The following is a 16,130-nucleotide window of genomic DNA, read 5'->3' on the forward strand; positions in this document are numbered from 1 at the left end:
CACACAAAGACTTCTATTAAAAGCAGACCACATTACGAGTCCATACATAATGACAAACACAAAAGAATAACAACCTTCATGTCAAATTAGAATGTAAACTGTCTTGGCAACAAATGAATTCCCTGATAACCTGCCGCGACCTTCACAAACACTAAGGTAATAAGTTGTAGTGTTTGTTTTGTTGTTGTTACAGCTACCTACTAAGATTGCCCTCATTGTACAACATCTATTGTTTTCTTAATACAACATTACTTCTATTCTTAGCTTCTAGCTTGATAAGCTTTGAATCAAGTTTAGAGTTGGATCCTCAGATTTGCGTAATTTAACGAGTGTGATTTGTACAACCAGGTCGGCCAACGCATAAAACATTACCATGGCATAAATTGCTGTATGTTTCTTTGGTTGTAACAGTCCCTTTATACTGGGAAGGCAATCTACAGGGAAACGTACGCTACTTGTTCTGGTGTCAAATTGCTGCTGGAGATGAATGGCGGGAGTTGCGTAGGCATCTCTTATACCCGTAGAGTGAATACTTTAGTATGATATGGTTTCATCAGTGACTTTAGGCAATATACGTTGTGTTTACTGGAGACACACATGGAAGGGAAGGCAACAATGTGTAATTTGATTACTCTGACCAAACAATGAACTCAAGTGTATTTGTAAATTAAGACATATCAGTAATTATTTAAGTAAAGTTGCACACCAAGATCATTCCTAAAGTTTCAATCAAGTCTTCAGACAAACATGTTAAATACTAGACGATCTGAATTTGCATTAAAATAAATTGTACTAAAATATCAGTGTGTCTGAATGGTTACGACCAGTTTGGATCAGTATCAGCAATTTTCATAAAATTCATGAATGCCATAAAATTATCAAATTAGGAAAAATAAGCAACAAGAGTGGATTCACAAATGATTTACTGCAGAACTGAGAAATGTCTTTCTGTGAATGATTGAGATATGTGCATTATCGAGTGTTTTGACAAAAAAGGAGTCAAAATAGAAGACATGATATCACCAAGATTGTGCAGTGACGAAAACAAAAAAGATTATTTTTTTCGCAACTACCAGGGTACATGTGTCACTGAAGGCATACCGTCAACGGCACAAAGACAAGTACTTTCGTTGACAGCATTGATTTGAATGAAGTGTTCAGTAAAATAATCCAGTACGGAATTCTGAAAGCGAAAAAATAATCTGAAATAAAAATATTTCCAATACTTAAACAAAACAAACATTATATGGTATGCACATGTTTCCCATCTATGACATTTCTCAGTTCTGCCACTAGAGGGCCACACTACAATGACATTATGAATTAGGGTGTATTATATAGTTAATAATCCAATAATTACGACAATGATAGAGTGGAAGAAAGGAATTAGCCATCTGGACTCTGATAATAAATTCCCATGTGTAATTTTGCATTGCGTGAATAGAGCTGGATGCAGTGACATGGAACCGACTTCTATTCATAAACACAGATACAGCAGAACCACTTGACTATAAATAGCCACTAACCTGTTACCTGTTGTTCCGCTGTTGCAACTTATTTGGACTAAATATGATGAAAATATTACACTCCATTTACAGTTACGAAAAGATAAAAACCAAGCAAAAGATGACAGATAAGCCACATAATTTAGTGGAGCCAAGCAACGCATCCTTATTAACCACAGCCAAGCATATTCATTCTAATTTACCACAGACATATAGAACAAGAATCCTTACCATTGAGGTAACATGCAATTAAATACAACAGAAGAAACACATGAAGTAAATTGATGTTTTTCAACTCCAAGCAGATAATTTTCAGTCCATTAATGATCAAAATTGGTTACTTATTTAATATTTTTTTTATAATAGATACAATCTAAATCATTTTCAATAATAAACACCGATGGTCTGCCACTCTTGATTAATCATGTATAAATGGCAATGTCCAATTCAATAAAACACAGATATCTTTGTTGCTAATAATCTGTTTTTTTAGAAATCTCAGGTATTTGTATATACATATGTATACATAAAAGGTCAATATCAACCACCTTATCTTAAGTATGCACCATGTATTATGTTATTCAGTTTTTGTCTTCCTTTAGGCTTTATTGTTTTTGTCCATTGTAACCCTCTTAACCTCTTCCGAGGGGAGGTTATGTGTTAATAAAATTATAACACAAGAGGCAAGTATTATGGGAAGTTGCATCCCATGAGACAAGAAAACACTCCATGAGAGACAGGTTAGCACATGTTTTGTAACATTTCAAACATTTCAATGAATTCATCACCTAGACTTCTCCTCCATTTGTATCACAACTGTGCTATTCATCGTTATAACACAGAAGCATTAGAATGCGAGACTGATTCCCACAAACAAGCCGATTCACAGTTCAATGAGCAGAGAATTTGTAGCTTTCAAAGTGAATTCTGCACGCCTCCATTGCCATTGTGACTCTGAAGTTGACGTATAATCTCCCTGACTTGACATTTACAATAAGTTAACTGCAAAAATTACTACCTACAGACTATTGAATGTGTGTGAAGAGTGTTTACACTGTAACCACATGTCTACTGGCTAGAACTATATTTAGGGACATGTACTTTACAAGGCCATGTTGGGGAGAATCCTCATGGCTAATTAGGTATGCAAATTCAAATTAGCATAAAATCATAAATTATAAGAAGAATGTATGCATGACTGCAACAGACACTGTAGGATGCTTGATTTCTCACAGATTAATGTCAACTGTTTTGCATACAACTTAATTGTATTTTTATCGAGATCCCAAATATGGATATATATTCAATAAAAGCATTTTATCATCATACATGGTAATTCAGATAGTATGCCCTTCTAACGGGACTAATTTTGTCGGGAATCCTTGAAATCAATTTGGGTCAGCTTATTGAGGAGGTTGATCTTCAAGAAAAAATAAAATAAAATTGTATTTGACTGTATCACCTAAAAATTAAAGTAAAATTAAATTAAATTTTAAAATTAAAAATGTTCTGGTCCTTGATTTCCTTTGTATTTACACTACACTATGTTATTCTATGTTAATTCATGAGCCTGAAAGCCAACATTTAGCTGTGATATTTATAGCCATTTGAAGGTATTATAATACCTTCCATGACAAGACCAAGATTCATCTAGCAAAATCTGCCAATTCCCAGCCTACAGAACTACAGGATGGCTTGCCATGAACACAGGTAGGCTATGAGAATTCAAACAGTTTTTCAGGTCGGTGTAACCTCACCATGGCAACTCTAGACTGAGTTCAAAGTTGTAGCAGCAGACTAAGTGATATTGAACAAACAAAGGTTGGTGTCAATCAAATGTCAGCAGCACTACCTTTGATTTCAGTTACACACAAAAATTAGTCAGTCAATGTTTGACAGCCTGCATTATAACTGAAAACTAACCAAGGAAAATTCTAATCTCAGTAATTGAATGACTCCCTATACTATATTATGTGTATTAGTTAAATTGCAGTACATTTTACTTCATCATTACAAAACATGCCTAAATCTGGTTACATGTATTACATTTAGTCTGTAAATATTCACAATGTTTGATCTAGAAAACTAACAACAAGTTTAGTAGTGGGAGAACAAACCATTCTGACACAGTTTTATAATCAGAAAATTACCATAACCATAAAAATACATTGACTAACAATACATCATCTGAACTAAACATGAATTAAACACCCTCATAGTGTTCACTATTTTATGAAAGCAACATAACCAATACAAACCATAAATTTACACTTGTATATTTTAAGTTGTCTGCTAATTAAAATAAATTATATGTAAGTACACCACTGATGATATCTGAAATTCTTGTAAATGTAAATTCAGACATTGTTTCAATAAATATTTTTTATTAAATCTATGGTGCATACTTAAATACGAGGACTAATGATCTACATTTTGTTCTCCTTGAAGATTAATGTAGACGTTAGCCGGCTTTCAACTCAGATCTATATCATTCATAGTACAAAGATATCAAAAAAGGTCACGTGATTAAGCACTTATAATGCACAAATGACACACTGTGTTGAGCTACTCAATGTCAGCTCGATACCGACTATAGAGGGCGCCACCCTTCAAATATAGAATCCTTAGCCTTGTGCAATAAATTTGTCAAAAAACAAAAGGTGTTTTGGTATTATTCAGACAAAGAAAATATTGTGTTTGTCTTAAAGATCTTATTACCCTGCTGTTAATGCATATACTCTATATCACAGGAAATGTGAAATGAAATTCCAGGTTCCATGTGAGGGAGGGAGGGTGGGAGGGGGGGTATTTAGAGGAACACCTACATTGATAATTAGAGATGATTCTTCATAGGCTGTACTTACCATTTGTCATTCACCTGATCTACAGCAGACACGGTTCATGCACTGTAGATTCTGACAACCACTTGCAGACTCCTGGAGGGGACCATCAGTGATATTATCACAATAGAAGAAGAGATGGGGATCTAGGCAGGGACTAGATTTAGCTATCTCTCGCAACCCAGTTGACGTCACATCAAAACATCCAGACAAATCTAAGTGACGTAAGTTTGGTAACCCTCCATTGTTGGCCAATGCTCTGAAATAAATTTGACATATTTCACTGAAGGCCAATGGCAATAAAAACAAGTCATTGTCAGTAGTCCTCATTAGGGGCCCAAGCCTGAAGGGCTAGGTCCCTATTATTCATGTTTTTGCAACTGTGTCAATTATAAACAGTGAAAGAAGTAAATAGATAATTTATTATAAATATAATTTAATGTTGGGAGAGTATTCAACATGTTAACTATAAACAATGTTATCTCGAATAGCACCACATCCATTTTTGTTCAGTCAAAGTTGCAACTAGGTGTTATATATTGACAGATTTCTACAAGAATGACAAGCATGTCCATATAGCCTTGCTTATTTTTATTATTTATGGTAGATCAAAAGCATAGTATTACAACATTCTTGGTAAATACCAACAACCAATCGTCTAAAGGAATAGCATCAGATAAACACAACAAAGCATGTCTGAGAAATAATGGGAACAGCCTGATGATGTAAAGCTGGAAACAATGGTGAACATACATCATGCAGACGACTGGCGCCCTCACAACCCACATAGAGATGTTATTTCAACTACATTTCTGTACACATTTACACTGGTAACTTGGTTCTATCTAGAACCAACACTCAAAATTATGAATGAATATGCTTTAATTTCACAGATTTCACCAATTTTCCTGAAATTTTTTATTAGTGAAAATTTCACTGAGATCCTAGGAAGTCACAGTGAACATTTCACTGGGGTCCTAGAGAGACACAGTGAGCATTTCACTGGTGTATTAGGGTGTCACAGTGAACATTTCACTGGAGTCCTAGAGAGACACAGTGAGCATTTCACTGGTGTATTAGGGTGTCACAGTGAACATTTCACTGGGGTCCTAAAGAGTCACAGTGAACATTTCACTGGGGTCCTAGAAAGTCACAGTGAACATTTCACCGGGGTCCTAGGGAGTCACAGTGAACATTTCACTGGAGTCCTAGAGAGACACAGTGAACATTTCACTGGGATCCTAGGAAGTCACAGTTCACTGGGGTCCTAGGGAGCCACAGTGAACATTTCACTGGGGTCCTAGAGAGTCACTGTGAACATTTAACTTGGGTTCCTAGTGAGTCATAGTGAACATTTCACTGGGGTCCTAGAAAGTCACAGTGAACATTTCACTGGAGTCCTAGAAAGTCACAGTGAACATTTCACTGGGGTCCTAGAAAGTCACAGTGAACATTTCACTGGGGTCCTAGGGAGTCACAGTGAACATTTCACTGGAGTCCTAGAGACACAGTGAACATTTCACTGGGGTCCTAGGGAGTCACAGTTCACTGGGGTCCTAGGGAGCCACAGTGAACATTTCACTGGGGTCCTAGAGAGTCACTGTGAACATTTAACTTGGGTTCCTAGTAAGTCACAGTGAACATTTCACTGGGGTCCTAGGGAGTCACAGTGAACATTTCACTGGAGTCCTAGAGACACAGTGAACATTTCACTGGGGTCCTAGGGAGTCACAGTTCACTGGGGTCCTAGGGAGCCACAGTGAACATTTCACTGGGGTCCTAGAGAGTCACTGTGAACATTTAACTTGGGTTCCTAGTGAGTCATAGTGAACATTTCACTGGGGTCCTAGAAAGTCACAGTGAACATTTCACTGGAGTCCTAGAAAGTCACAGTGAACATTTCACTGGGGTCCTAGAAAGTCACAGTGAACATTTCACTGGGGTCCTAGGGAGTCACAGTGAACATTTCACTGGAGTCCTAGAGACACAGTGAACATTTCACTGGGGTCCTAGGGAGTCACAGTTCACTGGGGTCCTAGGGAGCCACAGTGAACATTTCACTGGGGTCCTAGAGAGTCACTGTGAACATTTAACTTGGGTTCCTAGTAAGTCACAGTGAACATTTCACTGGGGTCCTAGGGAGTCACAGTGAACATTTCACTGGAGTCCTAGAGACACAGTGAACATTTCACTGGGGTCCTAGGGAGTCACAGTTCACTGGGGTCCTAGGGAGCCACAGTGAACATTTCACTGGGGTCCTAGAAAGTCACAGTGAACATTTCACTGGGGTCCTTGGGAGTCACAGTGAACATTTCACTGGGGTCCTAGAGAGACACAGTGAACATTTCACTGGGGTCCTAGGGAGTCACAGTTCACTGAGGTCCTAGGGAGCCACAGTGAACATTTCACTGGAGTCCTAGAGACACAGTGAACATTTCACTGGGGTCCTAGGGAGTCACAGTTCACTGGGGTCCTAGGGAGCCACAGTGAACATTTCACTGGGGTCCTAGAGAGTCACTGTGAACATTTAACTTGGGTTCCTAGTGAGTCATAGTGAACATTTCACTGGGGTCCTAGAAAGTCACAGTGAACATTTCACTGGAGTCCTAGAAAGTCACAGTGAACATTTCACTGGGGTCCTAGAAAGTCACAGTGAACATTTCACTGGGGTCCTAGGGAGTCACAGTGAACATTTCACTGGAGTCCTAGAGACACAGTGAACATTTCACTGGGGTCCTAGGGAGTCACAGTTCACTGGGGTCCTAGGGAGCCACAGTGAACATTTCACTGGGGTCCTAGAGAGTCACTGTGAACATTTAACTTGGGTTCCTAGTAAGTCACAGTGAACATTTCACTGGGGTCCTAGGGAGTCACAGTGAACATTTCACTGGAGTCCTAGAGACACAGTGAACATTTCACTGGGGTCCTAGGGAGTCACAGTTCACTGGGGTCCTAGGGAGCCACAGTGAACATTTCACTGGGGTCCTAGAAAGTCACAGTGAACATTTCACTGGGGTCCTTGGGAGTCACAGTGAACATTTCACTGGGGTCCTAGAGAGACACAGTGAACATTTCACTGGGGTCCTAGGGAGTCACAGTTCACTGAGGTCCTAGGGAGCCACAGTGAACATTTCATTGGAGTCCTAAAAAGTCACAGTGAACAATTCACTGGGGTCCTAGAGAGACACAGTGAACATTTCACTGGTGTATTAGGGTGTCACAGTGAACATTTCACTGGGGTCCTAAAGAGTCACAGTGAACATTTCACTGGAGTCCTAGAGACACAGTGAGCATTTCACTGGTGTATTAGGGTGTCACAGTGAACATTTCACTGGGGTCCTAAAGAGTCACAGTGAACATTTCACTGGAGTCCTAGAGACACAGTGAGCATTTCACTGGTGTATTAGGGTGTCACAGTGAACATTTCACTGGGGTCCTAAAGAGTCACAGTGAACATTTCACTGGAGTCCTAGAGACACAGTGAGCATTTCACTGGTGTATTAGGGTGTCACAGTGAACATTTCACTGGGGTCCTAAAGAGTCACAGTGAACATTTCACTGGAGTCCTAGAGAGACACAGTGAGCATCTCACTGGTGTATTAGGGTGTCACAGTGAACATTTCACTGGGGTCCTAAAGAGTCACAGTGAACATTTCACTGGAGTCCTAGAGACACAGTGAGCATTTCACTGGTGTATTAGGGTGTCACAGTGAACATTTCACTGGGGTCCTAAAGAGTCACAGTGAACATTTCACTGGGGTCCTAGAAAGTCACAGTGAACATTTCACTGGGGTCCTAGGGAGTCACAGTGAACATTTCACTGGAGTCCTAGATTGACACAGTGAACATTTCACTGGGGTCCTAGGGAGTCACAGTTCACTGGGGTCCTAGGGAGCCACAGTGAACATTTCACTGGGGTTCTAGAGAGTCACAGTGAATATTTCACTGGGGTCCTAGGGAGCCACAGTGAACATTTCATTGGGGTCCTAGAGAGTCACTGTGAACATTTAACTTGGGTTCCTAGTGAGTCATAGTGAACATTTCACTGCAAGGTAAACAAAATACTTACCTGACCCATGACCTTCCAATTTTAACCTACCTTAATCCATGGTCAGTAATCTGATAACAGCTGGAAAGACCCAAAAATTCCAGCGGCCTTCCTTGATGGAAAAGATCCCAGTTTGTGTCCCCAGATGAATACTTGGCTTTCCTGTTACGGCAATATTGACCACAGTCTGGTTTGCAAGTTACAATGTTCTCATACGAGTCAGTTACCGCAAGTGGTGGCTCAAAAGTGGTCCTGAGCTCACTGCTACAGTTTTGTTCATAAGTGATGGTTTCGTAACCGTCACTGTTTGTCCAATCTGTGTTAGTCCAAGATGCAAGTGTATTGTCTCTTGCAACATTAGCGATGTCTTCATTCAATTTGTGATCATACACATTACTGCTACCACTGTAGTCATTTGAAATCTCCCGTCGGTTTGAAATACAGTTTAATGTCTCATCACAACTCTCTATGGCAACCTCATCATTATTTGGTAATGCCATAGCAACCTCATCAACGTCTTTTTCATCATCATCATCATCCTCCACATCCCAGACACATTTCTCCACAACACTGTGACAGTCATTTATTTGTTGATTCGTGTCGGGAAGACAGGCGCCCACACAGCACATTTCAACCTTTTGGGGATTCATACCCAGGGCCTTGGCAAGGCGTACCAACGTTGTGTCAGTGATCTTTAAACAACCAGAAAGATCAAGGTACTTCAATTGACCGCCAGCTCCATTCCTGCCAAGCCTGTCACAATATAAATGAATGCAATATCAACTACAAACATAATAATACGATAGTTAACAATGTGATAACATGGATATAACTGGTTGTTAAGGAGATCTAGCGCCACCATTTAAATCCCTGAATCACAAGTTTTTAGTAACCATCAACATTATTGCAAAATAATTATTTAGTTTTTTGTGCAATTCCTTCCTTTATTTTGCCCAAGACATTCATAATGCATTTCTAGTATGAAAATCCTGAATCAGATTCTGAAATAAATTTTTAGCACTAAAATGGCTGGATCATGCTTAGGGACGATATGATGTATGTATGTGTGTGTGTGTGTGTGTGTGTGTGTGTGTGTAGTTTTAATGAAATTGGTCAAGGCATGTTTGTGATACAGACAAAAGTGAAATTACAAGTCCCTGTTTTTGGACTACGTCCAAACAGTAACTAAAAATAGGCAGAAGGAGGCTTTGTTCAGGTTGCATGATCATGGCAGCGGATCCAAGTATACTGTGAACCGTTTAATTCTCATTACTACGGTAGTCATTTTTAAGATTTCAGTATTTGTTAGCATTAGTGAAGACAAAATTGAAAAAAAAGTCACTGACACTCTGTGTACACTAGAGAATTTTATGCGCCATATGTGTCGCACTGTTATCATCACTGAACCTCGCATACCCGAAAGAAGCTGTGGTTAATTTTAACTTGGCCAAGGTGCATGGTCTAATTTACATTAGCTATTGGCCATTTTGAATCTGAACTGAAACAACAATGTCATGCACCAAAGTACAGCAGTCCTGCGTGAATCCACTACATAGCAGTAATAGATAAGTCACCAATGCTTTGCAATATATAATTCAGTATACAGCCATGTTCTGCTTGTGCATGTGATATTCTAGTTTAAATCTATTGTATTCACGAGAGAAATTGATATGAGTTTTCTGTGTTACCATCCAAAATGTTCTGATCAGAATAGCCCCACATTATTTTGAAAGTAAAACTTCAGGAAAAAATGGCCAAATTCTTCCCATGTATTTAGCATTTTCTTGTAGCGACATCAATCGTTTCAGATAGGCCTCATCTTGTGTGACGTCTTGATTGTAAACAAGCTCAGAAGTAAATTTTGTCACGACCAGCGTACCCATTAAGACTACATGACACGTCACTGGTGCACAAGGATTTGTTTTGATGCAACTAGTTATGCTATACTGGCACGTCATTAACACAACAGGAAATCATACATTGATATAGTGATCTTGAGAAACATTCACAAGTGTATAAAAACAAAAGAAATCAGTTTGTGTGTTAAGTCATTTATATAGCCATATGCAATTTTTCTTTTCCAGCTGACCTTTCATTTTTGGGAGTTCTATTTTGTCTCAAATTTAATTTGTCCTGTCAGAGGGAACACTGGTCACCACTGACTGTTGTAATGTTTGCATGTGTCCACGTTTGCCACAGGTATGTATCCAGTAAGCTGTAAGCAAAATGTGGATTTTTTAATTAATAGCTTGATTCTTACCCTTTGAATGCTACATCAGATACATTGGTCTCTGACAAATTCAAGTGTTGTAAATTAGGACAGCTGATAATCATCTTATAAACCTATAAAGTTGAGAGAAAAAAAAATGAATACTGTATAAGGTAGTAAATTCTCAAGCTGAATGTGCACTATGGAGAGTATTTCACATTGAATGTACGGTTTATAATCATCTTATAAACCTATAAAGTTGAGAGATAAAAAAATGAAGACTGTATAAGGTAGTAAATTCTCAAGCTGAATGTGCACTATGGAGAGTATTTCACATTGAATGTACAGTGCATTGTGGTAGGTTTCCCACTGAATGTGCAGTGCATTATGGGTGGTTCCCCACTGAATTGCAATGCATTATGGGTGGTTTCCCACCGAATGTGCAATGCATTATGGGGGGTTTCCCATCGCATTGCAATGCATTATGGATGGTTTCCCACTGAATGTGCAATGCATTATGGAGAGTTTCACAATGAATGTGTATTAAATATATTGAAGAGTTATTCGCTTATTTGAAAATCACTTTTTTTGAAAACTTGGATATCATATTGGATTTATGTTAATGACTTTTTTCAAGCTATATTAATGAGCAAAATGTCTACATACAATGAAATGCACTAATACAGTGTCACTGTTCCAATTTTCCCCAAGTACTACTTTAACTTTCCAGCCCTGAATTGTTCTTGGAAGGATGAAGGTTAACAACCAATTGCCAGATATTCTTCATCTATTCTTTCACAGTCAGTGTATCCAAAGATACAGAATTCAGCCAAAATCACACCAACCCTGTTGTTTAAATTGTGAGAAAAACCCTGCCATTTCTGACCTATTCCAATCGACTTTGTTAGCAACCCATCTCTGTTATTTTTATAGCTTTTTTTTTGTGTTTTTTTTCATCTTAGTTTGATAGTCCTATGAGCTTTGTAAGCTTTTATTCTACATTCAAATTCAGATATAGCCACAGCAGAATAATTAAATTTTCAATAATTAAGCAAACACACATTATTGACACTTACTACGCCATTTGTGATAGCATAACTATTAGACAACACCAGAGTGTGTACATTCCAGCCAACAACTGGAATCAGATATTTCGATATCTCTGTCAAGGACCTGGCTTCTTTACGGATACACATAGCCTTATAACTGAGAATACTGGTATCGCTGGCATCACTTTCTTCCGACTCATCAAAGTCTGCGTCATCGTCAATAGTGACGTACAAGTCTTCAGTGCTACTGCTGCTGTCTAATTGCTTTTCAGTGTCTTCATTGCTTTCATTCTCTATCAGACCAAAATACCAAGAACCTGTGTAGAGTACAGTAATCTCTTTATTAATTGCACCAACGTATTTTTGCTGAAACAGGAATTTGTTATTTTCTACAAGCAATCCAGATATCAACCCACCTTCACATTCACACCCAATTAACTGTGTTTTATTTCCCACTATTTTCGTTTCAGCGTTACCTCCATCAACACTGTTAATTCTACAATAATGTGTCCTGATTGACTGAAACCTACTCTAGTAATTTTAATTCACCTTTGATCCATCTTACTGGGTGCAGACACTGCCATAGCTTGCCAGACAGAGCTAGCTTAGACCAACTATGACAGACCATAGCACATCGACACAAGTCTTTTGGTCCAAGAAAACCAAAAATCTTCAGAATGATTTCAGGAGGGATTTTATGCAATAAATTGTCTTCTCCACAGCAATCTTCTACTGAATAAGACAAGAAGATAAATGGTATAAATGGTATAATAGTATATTATCAATATTTACAAAAAGTTGCATTGCTATATGTGTACTTACCTACATGTCCTATCGGTGAGAAAAAAACATCACATTTATTAAGGATATGTAGACAGAAAAATTATGTAAAAAAAACTAAGGACACGAAACCAGCTGAGCACTCACATGAATTGGATTCAGTGTCCTAAGCAGATTATATTGAATTTAGTTTGTATTGAATAAAAGTTGCCATCAGAATAAATTAACAGCCAACATTTAAAATACTTGCACAAACTCCAGCTACATTGGACCAATAAAGCTTAGAACAATAAGATTATAGCCAAGCTATCATAAAATGAGAACACCACCTACCAGTTGGTTTCTCTTCAGTATCCTTTAAATACTTGGCATACTCATCAGGACTACTGTTCAGCTGAGAGTGTCTCTCTAACACAGTAAACTTGATCACTTTCAACTCATCAAACGTGAAGTATTTCATGAGAAGCTGCTGAAAAACCTAGAACATAATGATGATGCACATACAGTCAGTAAGTCACAGTACCAGTAGTAGCAGCTAGGTTTCATTAACACATGCCACTAAAACATGTACATGCACTTCCAAATCGTGGCTGTTACACATGAAACAGCACAGCTCTAAAAATTAAGAAAAGTAAAAAGACACTGAAATGTATGTGAATTACTAATACACAAACCATATGAAAACAAAAATGCCAAAAATACATGTCGTACAATCACTGATAACCACTATAATTAACTGGTTATCCTATTGTCTCAGAAGTGTTCCAAAAAATAAATTCTAATGGTCCCAAAGTGAGGATGGAAGGTCCCAACCAGGTTATAGGAAGTATATATATAACAATAAAGTTGAGTACAGTATTTCTGTATAAACTAATCGTCAGTTAAAATAAACTCAAAATCAACACAGATTTGATTTCACGCTCAATACTGTGGGATATCTGCCATGTTCTTTCTCTTGCATGAGTTGACCTAATAGGTCGAATCACTAATTACGATAACCAATCAAAATGCTGGATGCCAACGTGTTCAGATTACCATAGCTCATTTAAATATGTTAATTTTATTGAACTCAACGCGAAAGAGATTTGCCTATGTTGTAATACGATCTTTTGGCTTGGATTTTGATGGGAAAACGGCATGACGTTTTTTTTCAAATAAAAAAATAGTTGTTTTCAAAAGATAAGCCGAGCATTTGAAGAATAATTTAACATTGTTTACAATGATCAAGGCTCATTGTTGAAATAAAGCTTACCCATTTACGCTAGTCATAATAAACATACAGATCAAAGGGTTGGGGGCAGAGTCACAAAATAGGGTGTCTGCGTCTTCCATGCGCGCTGTAATTGCACAACCACAGATCAAATTCGGGGGCCTTTTGGGAGCCGATAGCTGGGTCACATGCCTGACAAATGTACGATGGGTTTACATTACAATGATGAACATTTTTCTATCGTCCCAAAAAAGATTCCAAAGTGAATTTCTAGTGGTTCCGGCCTAAATTTTTAGTGTCCTGGGCCGTCGGGACGATGTTGATTTCGAGGCGTAAGTGCCAGTTCAAATACTGGTAACCACTATATTCCCTCCACCACTAAGGGGCAGTATGAATACCGGTAACCATTAACTATAACCCCTCCAGCACAACATGCCAGCACAACAACTACATCCGCTGCCAGCACTACAGGCCAGCATAACTGGTAACCACTATAACCGTCCCCAACAGTACATGACAGTACAGTAACCATGACATCCACCACAAACACTACATGCAGGTACTATCACAGTAACCACTATTTCCCTTGCCAGCACTACACAACAGTATTATCACTGGCAACCACTATAACCATCACCAACAATACATGATAGTACATTATCCAGTAACCATGACATCCATCCCAAACGCTACTGTCACTGGTAACCACTATATGCCCCACCAGCACTATGTGCTGGGTTGATAGTCTAAGAGATGTAATTTGCATAAAAAGTCCACCCAGTTCAATGCAAGGGACAGTGGATAATTAAAACATGTGTACAGCAAACATAATCTTTTTATTTAGAAAGGGGAGGACAGTCGAAAATGACCTGTCTTGTTTTATAGTTTGTAACCTTTATTTTTATTTATTTTTCACTCTAAAATCAGATTTACCTCTTCCTCTTCTTTCAAATGTGGTAGAAAGTCCTTGGTAAATTCCCTCAATGCTTTGACCAGCATTCGACCAAAATGCACTCTGTCATCCTCCGTCTTATTCTTACCCCTCTTAAAGCAATCTTCCACTAAATCTAACATATCAGTCAAATGATTGTCCGAGTGCACATTTGTAACAGCAGCTATCTCAATTTTAAGTCTTTTCAATCTGCTTTTTAACTTCCACATAATGCACTCATTTTCTATCTTCTCATGGAACTTGAAGTCAGTAAAAGTTGTTCGTAGATTGTCCAGCATTCTGTCCCAATCTACATGATTGGAGAAGTTAGTTGCTGACAGCTGCAAAAGGTGAAAGAAAAAGATTTTAGTTTTAGATTAGTTAAAATTAATTAGGTTAATTAATTAATTTTGAATACGATCAATACAGATTCGAGCCAACAGATATTGTACGACCATAAAAGCTTTCGCTAACATGATTTGGTGAGCGACAAACAATCCCTTTTTGATATAGAAGAGTCAATGCTGTTTAATAATAAATTTGTAATCTGCATTAAATTCTGCACTATGCATGAAAACTAACATAAAAACAAGACAAACAAAGGCCATAGTGTCACAGTGGCATTAAACATTGTGTGGGACTAAAAAGTATTATTTGGGTATTTTCATGCTTAATAATTTGCTATACACATTTGTCAATTTGGATGAAATAATGATATCTCAATGCCATGTTTCTTTTGGTATTTTGATTAAAAAAAGAAATTCAAAATCAAATCATTTGATTTTTGTGGCAGACATTCATCTGTACCTTTCACTCATAACGGGACATTTGAGTTTACAATTTAAGATACTTTGGGATAATCATTGCTAGGTCATAGGTCATTAGAACAGGTATACAACATGTTTTACACTATATTCACACACAGCATACAAATAACCAAAAAAAAGATTCTAAAATGGCTATTTACACACAGCATACACGTCAAGTTTTATGGTTTTGCCATTGTATCTACAGTTTTAAATCAAACCAACTGTGTTAAAATGCATTAATTGAAATTCTACAATTTTCCCTTCACCGTGGTTTGACTGATAATTGACTGTTTATTACTGTCAGGACATTGTCTGAACCTGGAACATGATTTCATACGGATGATACTACCCTAGTTATATGTACTGTATAAAAATAATCATGTTGTACATAAATATAAATTATGAATTTGGTTTTATAATTTTAATTTTCCAATATTTTAATCCACAGTGAATAGTTGCACAGTAACTACTACCAGCCTCCACTCATAGTTGTTTGTTGTATAAATCACACACTTTAAAGAAACTACGGAGAAATAATGTGATCTGCGTTAGATCACACATATACAGTAAAACCTGTCAAAACCGACCATGACTGGGACTGGGATCTATGGTCGGTTTTCAGAGGGAGTCGGTTTATTCAGGGGGGGCGTGACTTCGATTGAAACAACAATTACATGTGCTGTAAACATGGGACAAATGAAAGACACCGGAGTTTGCCTCCGGTGATTATACATGTATTTACATTTATT

At 37.9% G+C, this 16,130-nt stretch overlaps 1 protein-coding gene across 3 annotated transcripts in view; it reads right to left on the minus strand.

Moving 5' to 3' along the window:
- The window catches only part of LOC100366876 (F-box/LRR-repeat protein 5-like), a 39,436-nt gene that overhangs the window by 21,416 nt on the left and 1,890 nt on the right, over positions 1–16,130 (minus strand). For 2 of the 3 annotated variants that reach the window (XM_085496986.1, XM_002740096.4), the window contains exons 2-8: positions 14,575–14,913; positions 12,765–12,909; positions 12,201–12,383; positions 11,679–11,968; positions 10,654–10,736; positions 8,445–9,146; positions 4,370–4,604 (exon numbers count right to left, since the gene is read on the minus strand). In XM_085496986.1, coding sequence (XP_085353112.1) covers positions 4,376–4,604; positions 8,445–9,146; positions 10,654–10,736; positions 11,679–11,968; positions 12,201–12,383; positions 12,765–12,909; positions 14,575–14,913 — 1,971 coding nt within the window. In that variant the 3' untranslated portion in view covers positions 4,370–4,375. The remainder of the gene's footprint in view (positions 1–4,369; positions 4,605–8,444; positions 9,147–10,653; positions 10,737–11,678; positions 11,969–12,200; positions 12,384–12,764; positions 12,910–14,574; positions 14,914–16,130) is intronic. The other variant, XM_085496987.1, reaches the window with a different exon arrangement.

This window comes from Saccoglossus kowalevskii, chromosome 3, assembly GCF_978046115.1.
Source record: "Saccoglossus kowalevskii chromosome 3, keSacKowa6.1, whole genome shotgun sequence".
NCBI lineage: Eukaryota > Metazoa > Hemichordata > Enteropneusta > Harrimaniidae > Saccoglossus > Saccoglossus kowalevskii.